The sequence below is a fragment of the Balaenoptera musculus genome, chromosome 14, assembly GCF_009873245.2.
Source record: "Balaenoptera musculus isolate JJ_BM4_2016_0621 chromosome 14, mBalMus1.pri.v3, whole genome shotgun sequence".
Lineage (NCBI taxonomy): Eukaryota > Metazoa > Chordata > Mammalia > Artiodactyla > Balaenopteridae > Balaenoptera > Balaenoptera musculus.
Window position 1 is genome coordinate 7042101 of NC_045798.1, and position 18971 is coordinate 7061071.

Consider the following 18971-nt stretch of genomic DNA (forward strand, 5'->3'; position numbering starts at 1 on the left):
TTTATAATTTACTAGACCAGGTGGTTACAACTATTCAATTTGGTGGAAAAACAATGCCAAGAGCAGATAGTTGCCCAGCAGGAACAGTTCCACAACCAAATTCAAGTAAGTTCTTTATATTGATTCTTGTTTTATATTGTAAGATTTGCAGAAGAACCAATTAGTTAATTTTTTTTTTTCCCCTTTTTTTTGGGAGAAGGAAGGATTCATTACTTGCAGCAAATAAGGAGAACACCGGGGATCTTTTCCCAAAGCAGTGTCTCCCCAAACTGCAAAACTGGGGAAGTTTTAAACTAAGGGTATATGCATAATCGTGAGGGGGCTTAAGCAGAGGAGAGCTCAGCGTAGAATTGGGGCAAAGGCCCACAGAGTCCAGGCTTTACTTGATTGAAGGAGGGTCAGCAGCAGCATTCCATCCTCCACCTGGGTGGGGGCCTGAGTTCCTGGTGTCAGGACTTTCTGAAGCTCAGGTTCTTTGTGTCTCATCCCAGGAAGGCTTCAGTGAGAGACAAAGTGATAGGTAAGAAGTAGATGTATTTATTTAGAGGTACGCATTCCATATATAGAACTCGGTCTGTCTCAAAAGGTGAGAGTGGCCCTGGGAGAAATGCCAGAGTGTGGGCCATCTCAAAGGTCCCAATTAGTTCTTTATATCAGTTTTGTTTATAAGCTAAATATAATGCACATGTGTCATCTTTAGGGTAATATCTCTTATTTTTAAACACAATATTTTAAGACATTTATAAAAATGTGACGTTAATATACATCCTTAGCCAAATCTGTAACTTTTTTATTTTCAGCGTATACAGAAGGAGATAAAAAATTTAGTCAAGTTACAGACCAATAATGCTTCCTGGGCGTCCTGTGATAGAAGTTCTTTAAGCAGACAAATATCTTCAGAAAGTCAAATGGGTTTTTTTTCTGAAAACAGTGAGAGAAATGAATCTGTTATCAGTTATCCCAAGTCTAAAGAACCTGAAATGCAGCAAGAAACATCCATGTCACAACCAGACTGCAATGTGGATAGTAGCTCAGTGAGCAGTGGGTATGGTACCTTTTGTGTCTCAGAACTAAATACCTACAAATCTAAGGACGCTCAAGAGTTCATGGAGCACGCAGAGGTTTCTAAAGGACAGTTTGGAGCACCGGTGGTGCAAACGGAGTCACTTGTAGATGGTGTGAAAAACCAGAGTTTTTATATACATACAAATGAAGAGTTTTGTGCATCTTTAAAGGAAGATACTCCCATTTTTCCTGGTGAATTTGAACACAGTTTTCTTGGTGAAAATAAGATTTTGGAAGTATACAGTGGAAAAACAGATAAGTAAGTAGAATTTCTCCATCATTTGAAGGGAGTTTGAGTTTGACTTGTTTATTACATTTATAATAAGCTAAACATGTTTAGTAAATACAGCTCCTTTTAGTTGGAATGAGATGTGTTTGAATGTCTATCAGTTTTATCAAATTGTTTTATTTACTGCCTGTTGAAAACTGAAATTAACAAAGCACACTATATGCTAATGACATCTGTCTTCCCATTTACAATGTTATAAGACTACTAAAACTCTTAAGGTGAGAGGCCTTGCCAGAAAAATACCTTTTATATTTTCTAGTCACTATCGACTTGCTGAAAATTAGAGTATAGGACTGCATCAGCAGTGGAATTTTGTCACACATGTTCATATAATTTGAAACAAAAAATTATATACAAGCATACTCAGTTTTATGTTTTTTGTTTATAAGAAGAGATTTTGTAAGTTAAATGACATTTTGATTGACCCAGGTAAAAGAAACTTTTGGTAAAAGAAACTTTGGCTGAATGTTTGTAAAGCAAATAATCACTTAAAATTATGTTCCGTTTTATGTCTCTGAAGTATGTCATCCAGTGTAAGGTATTTTGCTGTGGCAACACAAATCTTGGGTACCCATAAGTATAAGTCCATCTAAAAAAGTATGCTTTCACTGTAGAGATGTACTGAGTACTTGAAGGGGCCACTATAGTGGTTTTTGTTCTGTTCCATGGCTACAGACTATAAGTATTGTTAATCACTGCTAGTCAGTCTTTTTCTTCATTTTGCCTTTAATAATAAGATATTGTAAAAAGAAATTTATGTGAATCAATAAAAATCCATCCTCTCTCTGCTATTAGAAAAACAACTCAAAGCATTTTCCACTGACATAGTATCTACTAGTGTTTAGTTTTATTTGTGAAGGACAGCATTTAAAGAGAGGTGTTTTGTTTTTTTCTTTTTAAATAGTAAATCTATAACATCATGGGCTCAAAAGCTGAAGCAGAACCAACCAAAGAGAGCACATAAAGAAGAGGGGTGTTCAAAATCTGTGCAAGGAAATGAGCAAACCAAGAAATCACCAATTGAGAAAGTAGGTGATAAGTCACTTGTCTCTGGCATGCTTCATCTATGGACAATTAGGATAATTATGTTGAGTTTACCACATGTTCATTAACATAAGTTATTTGCCCTTTGTTTTGTACTGTTAATTTGTTCTATTGACATATCTTTTTTGGTGTCTCAAAGGATGGGAAACAATGCTCCAATTAGTGGTTCTTTAGTAGGCCGGAAATCAAAACTAATGAGGGATAAAGTACTACTAAAAAAAAATGAAACATTTTGTAAAGGTCCTAATTCTCTTTGTACTGCAAATGTTTACATTTAGCCAGAGAGTAATATATTGTTTTTTAAAAAACTCTCAGATAATTTTGTTCTACTGTAAAGTTGTAATAAGTAGTACTCTGTGTGTGAATGCTTTAAGATGCCATTATAAAAACAGTTGAAGCTTGGACAACTCTGAATTTATAATCCAAATTGTAAGAGATTGAATGTTTAAATTCTAAACATTCATTTAAATTCCTTTTGCTCATATAGCAGCTGCTTTTGTTAAGGAGCTATAGCTACTGAGTAAGTTTTAAACATCTTTAAAGACCTTTTGGCCTAAATTGTCATAGAATAACATTGTTTAGTATAATACATTGAGATCGCAAAGTCAAGTCTCTCTACAAACTTGATTCCTTTAGAAACTGGCCATGTCTTGATCATCCTAAACAGTCTTTCCATCTTCCTTTGAAAAAGATCTATTAAAGAATAGAAGTTGTGGGGACATTCCTGGTGGCGCAGTGGTTAAGAATCCGCCTGCCAATGCAGGGGACACGGGTTCAAGCCCTGGTCCGGGAAGATCCCACATGCCGCGGAGCAACTAAGCCCGTGTGCCACAACTACTAAAGCCTGTGCTCCTAGAGCCCGTGCTCCGCAACAAGAGAAGCCCCCGCAATGAGAAGCACATGCATTGCAATGAAGAGTAGCCCCTGCTAGCCGCAGCTAGAGAAAGTCCGCACACAGCAACAAAGACCCAACGCAGCCAAAAATAAATTAATTTAAAAAAAAAGAGTAGAAGTCGTAAGAAGGCAGTCCCTCAGCCTTCATAAGGCAATATTTCTCTTGCAGTAAATTTTCTTTCTTCAGCCCATGATACTTAGGCTTCTTGATATCATCATTTTTTTAACTTACTCAGATTTGTGTTGAGGAGGGAAATGAAGGTGAAGAAGCTACATGAACCATCAAGCCTTGGGGGCTGGTGCTGTATTGGTAGCTCTGTTCTTTTGAACCTGTGTTCCATCAAGCATGGTATATCCTTATTTGGTGTGGTGGCATAAAAGCATTTGGAGACTGGGGTGAAAGTTGTTTTTTTCATTGGAATAGGTTGGCAGAAATGGAGAATGTTTTCATATATAGTAACTTCATTTTTTCTGTTTTTACCTTAACTGAAACTCAGTTTGTGGAGACTTTTTCACTTCTGATGAACTTTGGATTTGTGGTGTGTAACTCGGTGGACTCACTGTCTTTTGTGACTGTGGATCGGTATTTGTTCCATGTAGCCCTGTGGTTTCCAGAATTTGCTGCACATTGGAGTCACCTGAGGAGCCTTAAAAATCTACTTATGACTGGCCGCCAGCCCCAGGCGGCCTGTCCTCATTGGTGCAGTTGTGACCTATGATCAGGTGGTTTAAAAGCTCCTCAGGTGATTCTTATGTGCTGTAAAGCTTGGAACCAATGATCTAGCCTAATTTTCTCCCTTGATTCAGTCGAGAATCAGACAAACAGCTGAAGGATCAGAGACACTGCCTGAGAAATGCCCTTGGGGGGATAGGTCTACCTAGTAGCCTGTTCTGCCTCTGGGGATGTCAGTTGCGCAGAGGGTAAAGCTGTGATGAGGGCATGATTCCCTCTGAATTTTTCCTTTTCTTTGATCATCTCTGGACAAGTTTTATTTTTCCTATTTTTTAAAGGTGAATTAGATATTTTTGCTATTGAATCATTAGGGGAAATCAAGTTTCTTTGGTATGTCCAAGTTTTACATGGCTTTCAGGTAATGGTGGTTATTGAATCAAAGACACCACACCTGAAATGCACTTCTTACCTGCATAATTCTGAATCAAATTCTGTGGATTCACAAAAGTTGGAACTTTCTTCTTTAGTTCATCCTTTCTCTTCTCCCATTGTTTTTTTTCCATTTTCAGTCTAAATCCAGGGAATCTTTATGATCAGAATTCTCTTGGGATCCAATTTTCTTTTTATACAAGGTAGTTTATTTTGGGTCCTAGCTATTTTGAAGCATGTCTTGAAATTGGATATTGTTTAGCACAAGGATTTTCCAAAGCTCACATCGGTCTTTGTTTCCTTGGTCCTTTGTCTGGGACAGACTGCCTGTTACCATTTCCCCAGGTGTGGGCTTCATGGTGGTTTTTCAGATGCTGCTCGGCTGTTACTGATGAAGATCCTGTGCTAGGCTGAGGCCAGCTTCTTGGGAAGGGCTTTCCTTGCACCATACTTTCGTTGCTCTTTAAAAGCCGGGCCTGTTTTCTTCAGCCGATGCCTGGTGGCCCGGAAGAGTGCAGCAGGCAGCTGTGTGAGGTGAGCCCCCTCCAGCCAAGGGGGCGTGTGTCAACTGAGCGCGTTAAGTTTTACACCAAAGAACCGGGAAAAAGTCAAAATATTTTAATTGGGATTTTTCACTTAGTCTTTTGCAGTCAGCTTCTCTTGGTCTGTTAAGTACAGAGGTGCGACAGAAATTTGAACAGGTAGGCGTTTTAGGAGAGACATTTGATGAAAAGGAGGCTAAAGTGGTTCCTTAGAAGGCTGAGGGGATAACCCCTCCTTGGTATGTAGAATGTCATCAGCTTAGTGTGCTTTTGCTTTTTCAGTGGGTTCACAGGTGGTTGTAAGCAGGTAGAGCTAAATACTTTTTAACAGGAATTAAAAGTTTGATGTTGGTGGAACTGATAAGAAAAATTCCGATGAAAATCACATATCTCTCTGGGGAAACAGATTTCTTGTGACAATACCAGAGATATTGTGAGGAGAGTTTAGCTTAGAATTTTTATTAGAATTGAGGATAAGTAAGCATTTTTAGCCCTTTCTGGTAACCAATTATTTGCATATAAGATGTAGTCTACTATTTAAAGTTCATATTAATTATTGATATGCAGTTTTTAGAGTTGATTTATTGTAGTCTTAATGATAAAAATGAATTGTTATGGCTTTTACACTAATTTTTATACGAAATGACTTTAATTCTAGGCACTTGAAGTTTCTTTTGGAAGTTGATGGCAAATTATAAATACATTTTCTTTTTTTAAAAAAATTAATTAATTTATTTTTGGTCGTGTTGGGTCTTCGTTGCTGTGCGCGGGCTTTCTCTAGTTGTGGTGAGCGGGGGCTACTCTTTGTTGCGGTGCACGGGCTTCTCATTGCAGTGGCTTCTCGTTGCGGAGCACGGGCCCTAGGTGCGCAGGCTTCAGTAGTTGTGGCATACGGGCTCCATAGTTGTGGCTCGCGGGCTCTAGAGCACAGGCTCAGTAGTTGTGGCACATGGGCTTAGTTGTTCCGCGGCATGTGGAATCTTCCCGTACCAGGGCTCGAACCCGTGTCCCCAGCATTGGCAGGTGGATTCTTAACCACTGCGCCACCAGGGAAGTCCATAAATACATTTTCGTTCTGAACTCATAACGTCTGCTTCTGGTTTCCTCTTTCATCTCCACAGAGAATCAAAATAAACTTTTGTAAATTACACAGGAATAGAAAATCCTTCATTGTTAATTCCTATCATTTTGCGATTCTTGTAACCATGGGGAAAACCAGGCTTGCTTTCTTTGTGAACCTCTGAAAGTTTCTCTACGCCTGGGTTTGACACCTGGCTCTTACTCCTTGCATCAGCAGTTTGTGCCTAATGATTTTTAGCTGGCAACTAATGGTTTTCTTTCTTGAATTGTAGTCTGATTTCACTGCTGCTACACATTCTCGAGCTTTTTACCTCAACAAACCAGATGAGAGTCCAAATTCTTGGGTGTCTGATTCAGGAGCAGGTATGATACTTATATTTCTAGAGTTTTTTTCAAAATAATAACGTGTGCATTTCTCATAGGGTGATAATCATGTATATTAGAGTGGTTTCTATAAAAGTATTATGTGTTGTCTTGTGCCTCTGGTAGCTGTAACTTCCTTACTTGCCTTACTTTGTGTTACAAGTTCTGTAAAGATAGAAAGAAGTACTTTTGCAGTTATTTCAAACAGCTGCAAAAATCATCTCAGCATTTTTCAGATACTCCAAAATGAATTAAGAAATTCAAACTGTCTGTGAGCCATTCTTTACTCTCCACGGTGAGCTTATTTTAGCTTTAATGGCTTTACATACTGACTCCTTTTTCCCGCAATCCCACATCCAATTCAGGGTGAATTAGCTTTGCCTTGTGAAAATTACCATGATCCGATCACCTGTCGCCACCTTCCTGCTCTCACCCTAGCAGAGCCCCATCACCTGTCCCCTGGGTTCCCGCGAGCTTCCTAACCAGCTTCCCTGCTTTCACCCTTGCAGCTTCCATCTGTTCTCCACACAGTAGCCAATGCGATCCTTTTTAAAGACAGGTCTGATCTTGTGACTCCTCTGCTCAAGCCCTGCGGCGGGTCCACTTCCCGCAGAGTAACAGTCGGGAGGGAGTCTGTCCTCACAGAGGCCTGCAGGCCCGGAGACATCTGGCTCTGCTCTTTGACCTTGCTGTCTGCTGCTCTCTCCCTTTTTCTGCTTCAGTGGAGAGGCTGTTTGCTCAAATATGCCAGATAAGTTCTCATTTTAGGGCTTTTGCTTTGGCTGCTTCCTGTGTGTGGAATGTTCTCCCCCGCCCCTTGCGGGGGAGCTCCCTCATATATGGCTAACACGGCCAACCTTGACCACCCTATTCAAAAAGAGCGCCTGCCCTCCCTTCCCCACGCACTGCATATTCCCTTACACTGATTTTTACATTTTACTAGAGTGCTTACCACCTTCTGACATGCTGTGTGTACTGCATGATTGACTTACAGTGCACGGCTTGCTCTTCTCGCCTCCTCCTCCCCAGCTGGTACAGTAAACGCTCAATAAGGATTTGAATTATTGGATTCTTTAGATTGCTTCTATGTAAGTCTGCACTGTGCATAAAGGAATTGTCTTTTAAAAAAATATATTTTAAATTGCATGAGTTTATCTTGACTTTTAATAATATGATAGTTCAGTTTAAAATATTTGGATCATTAAGTTAGGACTCTTACATGGCAAGGCATTTATGTGAATTTTTTCCCTTCCAAATTCAATTTCCTCTATCCAGATAGCCAAAAACTTCCCGTATTTAATTTTCTTTAGGTAAAAATAAGTTATTCTAGAACACATACTTCCCATGTTTAATTTTCTTTAGGTAGAAATAAGTTACTCTAGAAAGCATTTTTGTTCTTTTTCCTCACCCTTATCTATCCTGTGTATTTGTTCACATTAGGACTGACTGACTGGAAACTGGAGGAGAAGGACATGTATCACTCTCTGCCTGAGACTCTAGAGAAGACGTTTGTTCCAGCCTCCTCCACGGATGTATCACCAAGCCGGGTAATTTAATAACCCACGATGCACGTGTGTATTTGTGTTATACAGTTGTATACACTATTTCATTTACAAAGTTCGTATTTTTCAATTTCTTTTTTTTTTCTTTAAATAATTAATTAATTAATTTATTTATTTATTTTTGGCTGTGTTGGGTCTTCGCCTCTGTGCGAGGGCTCTCTCCAGCTGCGGCAAGCGGCGGCAACTCTTCATCGCGGTGCGCGGGCCTCTCACCGTCGCGGCCTCTCTTGTTGCGGAGCACAGGCTCCAGACACGCAGGCTCAGCAGCTGTGGCTCACGGGCGCAGTTGCTCCGCGGCATGTGGGATCCTCCCAGACCAGGGCTCGAACCCGTGTCCCCTGCATTGGCAGGCAGACCCCCAACCACTGCGCCACCAGGGAAGCCCTCAATTTCTGATATACAGAAAAATGCATGGGCTTTAAATCATATCCGCCTGCTTTCAGATTTGGTCTCTGTCATTCACTGCCTATGTGATCGTAGGAACGTTACTTAAAAATGGAATTAAAAATGCCTGGTTAGTGTTTTGTGAAATTAAATGACATGGTTTTGTGCCCACTATTTTAAATACAGTAGGTACACAAATAAACTTCTTCCCCCGTTCCCAGACGTGGTTTTGATTTTCTGTTCTGTTACACCCTCCCACTGATCCGTTTGTATCATAATTATGAGCAATTTAATTTGCTGTTTTGATTTTCTTTGAGCAAGAAATGTAAATATTTTGTTGACTTCAGAGCAAAGAAATAAAAATATCCAGTATGTGTACATCGATGTATATATCTCACTTCTGTGTTTAGATCAGGAGATGAGAGAATAGGTTGGAGGAAAGGAGAGATACAATTAAAGTAACCAGGAGAGCTGTAAACACGAGTGACAGGCATAGACGGACAGGACAACGTGGGACCAGTGTATTTTTGGACATCGGAGTCCCAGAGAGGGTGGGAACCAGCATTCTGTCCTTCAGGAAAGGAGGAAAACAGAGACAGATAAACACTAAGAAGGAAGGGTGGGGGAAGTGAGATTGAGGGGTCTGGGAGACTCAGTGGGCTTTGCAATTACAGGGCTCACTGTGTATGTTTCTTGGTCTTCAACATCAGTAAATTAACACTATATTTTGTTGACTCAGAATATAAAGTTGCCATCAATTTTAAGACTTCCTATTTCATATTCTACCAAGAAAAAAAATTCATCAATCAGATGGATACAATGCTTTCTTATCCCTTAGAATTTATATTTTGTAGACGTAAACATATATTTTTATCCTATAATTCTCGTACGTACTTATGGATAATATAAATGAAGTAAATGAGTTGAAACTTCTTTACCTACAGGAGCTTACACTCCACACTCCTTTCTTTTTAAGTCAGTGTTGGTTTCTGTGTTTTCCACATGCCATTTCCCTCGGGCCACCAAGAGCATTGGTGACTTGGCATTTCTTTAAAAAAGGATGAAAGGCCTTGGTGCTGAGTTTTTACCTGGCTTAGTAGTTATGTAGGACTGGCCTGCTTTTGACTCTCAGATGGGGAATGTTGCTAAACATGTCTAATTCGCTGTCCCTTAAATACTGCTTCTCAGGGGTTCCAGCGTAGCCTCTAGGATTTTCTTCCAAGCTGCTGACACCTATTTGGCCAATTTTGAAAGCTTTTTTATTTGCTTATGAGCAGGCAGTGACAATTATGTCACAGCTGCTACTTGACCAAAGGCATTTGTAAGATGCTGTTAATTACAAGAGACATCCTCACTTCAGAGATGTTAAAATATGACAAGAAGAGAAATCATAAAAGTGGTGAAAAGGGAACTCCCTAGCAGTCCAGTGGTTGGGACGCTGAGCTCTCACTACCGAGGGCCTGGGTTCAGTCCCTGGTCGGGGAACTAACATCCCACAAGCCACTCGGCACACCAAAAAACAAAGGTGGTGAAAAATATTACCTCGTATTACAATGAGCTCTAAATAGAATAGTTGCAACTGTTCACCCAGGGCAGGATTCCTCAGGCTGTAGCCATAGTCCAAGAGCTGCTGCTTGGCATAGATTTCAGTGCTTGAAAAGGCTTCCAGGTTGTTGGTATGTAAAAAGTAAAATTTCAAAGCAGGATTATAGAAATTGTGGTAAATTTTAAGTGTTTACATTTAACAAATTAATGCCTTTAATGCACACACAAAAAGTATAATTAATTGTCTTTTTCACAAGCTAGTTATAGAGTTTATTAAAAAAAACATTAGTTCATGGTGCTCTGCAGTCTGTCTATGTAGGGTCTGGAAATGGGACAGTTTAAAAGTTTAAAGCTATAGGACGAATGTGTTCTTTCAGTGCTTTCAATGTATCTCTCGCTGAATCTGTAATCTCATTTGAGAGAATGTCCACGGTTTAAATTTGAGGCCCAGGGTTAAATGGTACCCCTGTCATGCCCTACAATAAGTCCCACGTTGAAATAATTTAAGCCCAGTGTTCTAATATTTGGAGTTTAGGTTTGTAACACTTCCAGTGTAGCAAAGCCCTGATTTCAGCTGTAGAAGTTAGGATTGTATCTTCTTCTTCTTTTTTTTAAAAAAATATTTATTTATTTATTTGGTTGTATGGGGTCTTAGTTACGGCATGTGGGCTCCTTAGTTGTGGTATGCAAACTCTTAGTTGCAACATGCATGTGGGATCTAGTTCCTCGACCAGGGGTCAAACCTGGGTCCCTTGCATTGGGAGTGAGGAGTCCTATCCACTGTGCCACCAGGGAAGTCCCCGTATCTTCTTATTTTACTAATTAAAAAAGGGTCTTATTTTCATTGGGTAACTTCTTTCTTAACACTTCTTGTTGTCTGCCAACTCTTAAACACGAATATAACTACAGAGCTGGGGAACTCCACCTTTTGACACCTGTCCCTTTGAGTCACAGGAAATTAATCTGGCCAGAAGTTTTCTTGCTCTGATTCCTTTATTCATTATGAAGTCTTTTCTTACCTCAAAACTTGGTTCTTATTTTGAGTAAGGAGATTACCAAGGATTTTATTCTTTGGAAGTGTTCTTAGGCTGCTAAATATCTTAGGTTTAAATTATCCCCTTAATATTTATTGTTAGAGGGTATGAAAATTTTTTCATTCTGAGGGAGCCTCATAATAGGTAATGACTTCCAAACTCTTATTACAAATCTGGCAGTCTGGCATCTCAGTTTATTTTAAATTTTTCAAAAATCTTTTTATGGTGCTGATCTTGATATCAGGAAAGTAAACTTTTTTCATCATTGATTCGTTGATAATATTTAAATAATTTTGTTTCATATCTTTAAGTCTAATACTAGTAATGAGATGAAGCTACCATCACTGAAGGATATTTATCATAAAAAACAGAGGGAAAATAAGCAGTTACCTGAGAGGAATCTCCCTTCTGCTTCCAACCCAAATCATCCACCGGAGGTAAAGTTGACAGCACTCTGCTGAGTGACAATGAAAGATGCCTCATGACTCTTAACTCTCATCTTGAGCTTCCTTTTCCCAAGGAGATCTAAAGCCTACTCACTTGAAAAACAAAAACTGAGTACAGAGGGCGAGAGCTTACTGTTGTCTGTCTTATTTCTAGGTACTGACTCTAGACCCAACATTACACATGAAGCCAAGTCAGCAGATTTCAGGGATTCAGCCACATGGCTTTTTGAATGCCCTTGATGACAGAATATCCTTCTCACCGGACTCTGTTCTAGAACCTAGTATGGCTAGTCACTCTGACATAGACTCGTTTTCACAAGCAAGTCATGTTACTTCTCAGTTATCTGGATTCCCAAAATATCCTTCAAATACAAAAGTTTCTCCAGTGGACTCTTGGAAAAATCATGCATTCCAAAATGAAAGTAGGACCAGTTCCACGTTTCCTGCAGTATATACTATTGGTAGTAACGACATCTCAGTCAACAGTGTAGATGAAGAAAACACTGGCCTGGTACCTTTTGCCTCAGTCAGTCAGTCCCAGCTTCCAGGTACAGCCAGTGGTGTCCCAGAATGCATTTCACTGACTTCCCTGGAAGATCCTGTGATATTGTCTAAGTATGTATTTCAGTGAATGGCTTGTAATGTCAATAGGTTTTTTATGATGTCTGTTTGAATGATGAAAATTGTTTTTATTGAACTTCAGTAATGTATAAAAAATTAAAAAGATAATATGTTTATAAGGTAGACCATCTAAAATATAATGTCTTTTTTTTTTTTGCTTTATTAGTTGTCATTTTGTGTATTAATCTATTATATTTTCTGTGGGTGTATAAAGGAAAAAGCCTGTATTTTTGTGTATGAGAATCATTATGTTCTTGGTTTTTCTTATCGAGATAGTGAGGAGATGCTTCCTAAATGATGTTTTTTCCTCTCACCAACAGGGTTAGGCAGAACCTGAAGGAAAAGCATGCTCGACACATAGCAGATCTTCGAGCTTATTATGAATTAGAAATAAATAGTTTGAAACAGAAACTGGAGGCAAAAGAAATTTCTGCAGTTGAAGATTGGAAGAAAACCAATCAAATTCTTGTAGACAGGTAAGACTTATAATTTAACTGTAAAGTTAGTGTTTCTCCAACTTGGATATATTATTTTCCCTAAAGTATAATATATTGTGATGTTAAAACACTTTGAAAACGTGTGCTTTAGATTTGAAAATTTTCACACAGAAACATGTTTGCCTAAGTAATTATTTTTAAAGATTTGAGGGAATTCCCTGGCAGTCCAGTGGTTAGGACTCCTTGCTCTCACTGCTTAGGGCCCGGGTTCAATCCCTGGTTGGGGAACTAAAATCCCGCAAGCTGTGGGTGCAGCCAAAAAGTAAAGATTTGAGCCATCCTCTTACGAAACACTGATAATTGATGAGGACATTTGTTTTGTGTGGGCGAAATACTGAGATAGTTGAGCAGATTTTGTATATGTAAAGGAATGTCATTTATGGGAGGATTAATGCTCTACGGATTCCCTAATAAGTCTATGATTGATGTCCTGGGGCAGTTCTCAACCTTTCTTCATACCCAGATATGCATAACTTTAACCCAGACACTCTTGAACCTGTGGAAACAGTTATCTCACTCAAAAAAACCATAGACACACAGGGGAGAATGGTCTTATACTAGGGATAGCTTTCCACTTATTTTAGGGAGAGAATCATTTACAAAATTTGATGCTTTTACTAATATTAATAACAGCATACTTGAGGGACTTCCCTGCCTGTCCAGTGGTTAATTTAAGACTCCATGCTTCCACTGCAGGTGGCTTGGGTTCGATCCTTGGTCGAGGAACTAAGATCCCACATGCCATGCGGCACGGCCAAAAAAAATTAAAAAAATTAAAAAATAACAGCGTACTTGCAACATACTTTACAAATGGAATTAAACAGATTGAAAACTGATGGAGTCTAGGTGACAGCAAAGTCTTCTCTAGGGCAAAAAAGACAAAACCCCTTGAGAAAAGATTGGGAAGGAACTGAAATCTGATCCAGTTAACAGTTTAACTTGGAGAATTCTAGGAAAACTAGCTTTTATTTATTTATTTATCTATTTATCTCTTTGGCTGTGTTGGGTCTTTGTTGCGGTGCACAGCCTTCTCATTGCAGTGGCTTTTCTTGTTGTGGAGCAAGGGCTCTAGGCACATGGGCTCAGTAGTTGTGGCAAGGGCTCAGTAGTTGTGGCTCGCGGGCTCTAGAGCGCAGGCTCAGTAGTTGTGGAGCGCGGGCTTAGTTGCTCTCTGGCATGTGGGATCTTCCTGGACCAGGGCTCGAACCCGTGTCCCCTGCATTGACAGGTGGATGCTTAACCGCTGCACCACCAGGGACGCCCGGAAAACTAGCTTTTGTACTAGCGTGTGGTCGCTGTGGTAGTTAACATGCTGTCTTGATCCTGATCCTTTCTGTAGCTTCCATTTTGCTGTTGGTGGTGGCGATGGGGGTACAATGGCAGAGAAGTACTTTGAAAAGAGCCAGGAAAAAAGGCCAGTTTTAGGTTTTCTAGGACAAAAAGAAAAGAGTAGATACCAGGCTGGGAGAAGTTGGTTCTTATTTTTGTTTTGTTTTGTTTTTTAAGAAGGCACAGATGACCACAGGTACTTCCTGTTGGAAAACAGAAGTCTGAAAGAAGCCGACCAGTAGACCTTGTTAGGTCAAAGACGGGGTGCCAAAGAAGGGGAGCTAATTAAAACATCTTTATGTCTAGAAGCTACTAGAGCACACGGAGCAGTGAGAGAATGTAGGAGGAGCAAATTGGAAGTCAGGGTTTTAAGTAAGTGGTCGTGTTATAACAGTAACAACAGCAATCTAGGTAGTGGAGTAAATGTACTGATAGCGTGCAAATGAAGAGCAACGCATTATTTTCTCCTACCACTACCCCTAAAGGGCTTGATTTGGCCTACCATATAAAACTGTGTTACAGAAGACAGTAGAAACAAAATGGGAAGTTGCAGTTATTTAGAACTGGAAAAATGATTTACCTAAGACAAAAACCAATATTATGTTGTCAGTATACACAGCAATTTTTTCAGATTTCAGAATTGCAAATTGGGGAATCCCACTGCTATTGCAGATGGGACCATTAACACTTATATTGTCACACAATTGCAACTTGGGGGATGAGATCTCTGGCATACGGGAATCAGTGAGGTAATTACAACAGAAAAATAACAACACAGCAACACTTGACTATTTAGTGATCTTTGTTTCAAGAACAGTTTCATCAGTATTTCATTTCTGCAAGGCATTAATGCATAGTGGGTAGGAGCATGACTCTGGAGCCAGACTGCCTGGCTTAGAATCCCAGTGTGACTCTGGAGGAACTTAACTTCTCTGTCTCTGTATTCTCATCTGTCAAATGGGAATGATGGCAGTCCTAACTCACAGGATTGTGAGGATGAATGCAAAGTGCTTAACATAGACTGAGTGTGTAGTCAGTGCCGAATAAGTATTAGCTTTTATTCGCAACACATCATTGAACACTGATTCAAAATGGTGACCAAATTCTTCCATGTATTTTCTTATTTTGAGGTTCTATGGTAATTAACTTTACAAAGAAAGTCTTTAATTATAAGAATAACGTTCATGCTGATTTGAAATAGTACAGAAGGATTTAATATGAAGTCTTTCTACCCCATCTTCTATTTTCACATCCTAGACTTAATATTTTGCATCCCTCCAGAAATTGTAATGCATATACATATATATTTTCTTCATAGATCAAGTTATTTTATGCAGTTTTCTATATCTTGCGTATTTAATTTTTATTTTTTAATGTGATAAAATAACAAAATCTACCATTTTAACTATTTTTAAGTTTACAGTTCACCGGCATTATCCATTCACATTGCTGTGCAACTGTCACCAGTATCCATTTCCGGAACTTTTTTTATCTTGCAAAACTGTCATTCTGTACCCATAAAACAATAACTCCCCATTACCCCCTCCCTCCAGCCCCTGGCAACCATCATTCTACTTTGTCTCTATTAATTTGATGCTTCTGGGTACCTTGTATAAATGGAATCACAGTGTTTGTCCTTTTGTGTCTGGTTTATTTCACTCAGCATAATGTCCTTGAGGTTCTTCCATGTTGTAGCATGTGTCAGAATTTCTTTCCTTTTTAACATTGAATAATACTTCATTGTACACACACCACGCACACACACACACACACACACACACTGCATTTTGTTTATATCCATTCATCCCTTGGTGGACACTTAGGTTGCTTCCATCTTTTGGCTATTGTGAATTTATGCTGCTATGAATGTGAATGTACAAATACCTGCTCATATCTTGCTTTGTTCACCTAATATTTCTTAGGGATCTTTTCATATCATTTTTAATTTTTTCCGGATACTATAATATCAGGTTCATTGGGTATATTTTACTAAAATGGCATCCTTAGTCTTGGCTAACATTGGAGAATTTGTTTTACGTAATATATTGGAGAATCAGTTAGATTTTTATAATACTTTTAAGAGAAAGGATTTTGTCTTTGATTGTTTTGTTTCAATATATGGTTTCTAGATGTGGCCAGTTAGATAGTGCTCTGAATGAAGCTACTAGTCGTGTGAGAACACTTGAAAATAAGAATAACTTGCTGGAAAGAGAAGTGGTAAGTAAGTACTCTATTTTTTGTTCTAGTGGCTTAATGTTAAAAATGTAAGCTTTTTTATTAATTGAACTTTAGAGACAAATGAATAGTTTTATAAAAACATTGGTTATATGTTGCTTGTCTTCTCCTTTAGGATGTCTTATTGTTACGTTTATATTTTGAATGCTGCTGGCTTCATATGATACTATAAACTTTTACCCTCTAAAAATTTTATTTTTTATTTGGGATATAATTTGCATATCATGAAACTCATCCTTCTAGAGTGTACAATTCAGTGGCCTTTAGTATATTCACAAATTTGTGCGACTATCACCACAATTAATTTTAGGACATTTTCTCACTCAGAAAGAAACCCCAAACCTCTTAGCCACCTCCCCCCAATACATGCTCTTCTCAGCCATTAGCAACCACTACTCTGCCTTCTGCTTCTGTGGGTTTACCTATTCTGGGTATTTGATGTCAATAGAATCAAACCATATGTGACCTTGTGTGTCTGGCTGCTTTCACTGAGCATCAGGTTTTCAAGGTTTATCCATAGTGTAGCATGGACCAGGACTTCGCTCTTTGTTATGGCTGAGTAATATTCTGTAGTATGGATACACCACATTTTGTTTATCCATCCATCAGGTGATGGATGTTTGGGTTATTTTCACTTTTTGGCTATTATGAATGATAGTGCTACGAACATTTATATTTTCAAGATTTTATGTGGATGCATTTTCAGCTTTCTTGGGTGTATAACTAGGAATGCTTAACCTTTTCCTCTTAAATAACTTTTCTTTCCCATGCATTACCAAGTTTTATTCTTCTGTGCATAATTTTACAAACAGTGTTTTGCTGCAAAATGCCAGTTATATTCTAGACATTGTTTCTTTGTCTTTGATGGGTTTTTTGTTTGTTTGTTGTTTTTTGTTGTTTTTTGGTGCTGAAACCGGGATAGTTTTGATGTTTTTTTAAGTTATCTTTATCTCCTCCTAAACTATAAACTTCATGAAGTCAGGGACCTTTCTTGTTGATCTTTTTTTTTTTTTTTTTAAATTAATTGATTTATTTATTTTTGGCCGTGCTGGGTCTTTCGCTGCCCACGGGCTTTCTCTAGTTGCGGTGAGCAGGGGCTACTCTTCATTGTGGTGCGTGGGCTTCTCATTGAGGTGGAGCATGGGTTCTAGGCGCATGGGCTTTAGTAGTTGTGGCACACAGGTTCAGTAGTTGTGGCTCTAGAGCGCAGGCTTAGTAGTTGTGGTGCACGGGCTTAGTTGCTCCGTGGCATGTGGGATCTTCCCGGACCAGGGCTTGAACCCGTGTCCCCTGCATTGGCAGGTGATTCTTAACCACTGCGCCACCAGGGAAGTCCTCTTGTTAATCTTATATTTCTAGCACCCTAGTGCCTGCCATCTAGTGGATTTGCAATTAATGATTGTTGAATGAATATTGACATATCAGATGTTTTGAATTTTCTCTTTTATTTTCATTGTAAGTGAGAGAATAGGGTAAGAAATGCTTTTTGTCCCTCTAAATATTAATGTGGGGCAACAAATTCCAGCTATGCTTTTGGAATCATTTCCCTAATAGCCATGGTTATTTTTCCTCATTAAAGTCATCTACAGGTGAGTCCTGGAATCAGAATGCCTCAGACAGTGGTTTTCTGTGTATTATTCTATAGGGTAATCCTTTCTAGTCTCCATCCCAGGATATAACAGAATATCAAATTTGTTCATTTCCATTTATGTGTTTTGTTTTATTACTTTTCTTTTATATTTAATGTCCACAGATTATTAGCTGCTATTAAGACATCTATTTTTTTTATTATTATTAAAAACAATGTATTATCCTTGTCTTTGTTTTGTAGAGTGATCTTAGAGAACGCTTCAGTGCAGCCAGCAGTGCCTCCAAAATTTTGCAGGAACGAATTGAGGAAATGAGAACAAGTAATAAAGAAAAAGACAATACCATCATTCGACTGAAATCTAGACTTCAGGATTTAGAAGAGGCATTTGAGAATGCTTACAAACTCTCAGATGATAAAGAAGCAAGACTAAAACAAGAAAATAAAATGTTTCAAGATGTAAGTGACAAGTAACTCAGTGACGTGGTTGGCTAAAAGTAATTTCAGATATTGTAGTCTTACAAGCTATTATGATTTTTTCCATGTTTATTTTCATTTTATGTAACTTTGCTGTAGCTGCAAATATACGTATACTTTTCTGATCGAGTTAGTTGGGTCTTATCTTAAAGCAGGAAGTCAGGGCTTTCAGAACTATGGTGTCACTCCCACACCTTTCTGTTTCTAGCAGGGCAGCCTTTGAGCTATCTTAAAGCAACATCTGTGTGTCTGGCAGGTACAGTGGACCAGATTTAGAACAGGCTTGATAAAATTTTTCACTTTGATTTTATTTCACTTAAAATTTAGATTTGTATAACATTGAAACTGGCTTAGGTTTTTTGTTTTTTTTTTTTTTAAGTAAAATCTGAAAGTATTTCGGCTGTTGATATTTTCTTTCTCATAGCTTTAGATTTGATTCTTGCTGCTTTGTTTTTTAAAATTTATTTTCATGAAGGTAATACATGTAAATGGTTTAAATGGTCAAATATCAAATGAGAAACAGCAATCTTCTTCACCTCTCCCTATCTTGGAGTCCTCTACCCTAGAAGCCATTATTTTCAGCTCTTTTAGCCATTCCTTCTAAAGTTTTGCTCCATGTTTCTAAGTAACAAACTTACATTGCTCTTTTTTTTTCCCCCCTCAGTTTCAGACATTATATATTGACTACCCTCTGTGCAAGGTCACAGTGTAGCTTTCTTATACCATTTGCTCCCCAAACAAACACTCCCCCCCTCTTTCCAATGTGATTGATATATTAAATTGATTCTGAGAAGCTTATTCTTTTACATTTGAACAACTCAGAAATTGGAATTCATCTTTATAGTGTCATATTTTAATTGGCAGCACTTTTTCC

The 18971-nt window shown here is 38.6% G+C and overlaps 1 protein-coding gene across 13 annotated transcripts in view; it reads left to right on the forward strand.

The window, feature by feature from the left end:
• MPHOSPH9 (M-phase phosphoprotein 9) overlaps nucleotides 1–18971 on the forward strand; it is a 54877-nt gene that overhangs the window by 9710 nt on the left and 26196 nt on the right. For 12 of the 13 annotated variants that reach the window (XR_005022618.1, XR_005022617.1, XM_036874852.1 and 9 more), the window contains 10 exons: nucleotides 16–105; nucleotides 801–1324; nucleotides 2259–2382; nucleotides 6289–6379; nucleotides 7820–7926; nucleotides 11216–11341; nucleotides 11505–11965; nucleotides 12292–12447; nucleotides 15927–16014; nucleotides 17864–18079. Coding sequence is in view for 11 of the 13 variants with exons in the window: in XM_036874852.1 (XP_036730747.1) it covers nucleotides 16–105; nucleotides 801–1324; nucleotides 2259–2382; nucleotides 6289–6379; nucleotides 7820–7926; nucleotides 11216–11341; nucleotides 11505–11965; nucleotides 12292–12447; nucleotides 15927–16014; nucleotides 17864–18079 (1983 nt within the window). In the remaining 2 variants the exon portion in view is untranslated. The remainder of the gene's footprint in view (nucleotides 1–15; nucleotides 106–800; nucleotides 1325–2258; nucleotides 2383–6288; nucleotides 6380–7819; nucleotides 7927–11215; nucleotides 11342–11504; nucleotides 11966–12291; nucleotides 12448–15926; nucleotides 16015–17863; nucleotides 18080–18971) is intronic. The other variant, XM_036874857.1, reaches the window with a different exon arrangement.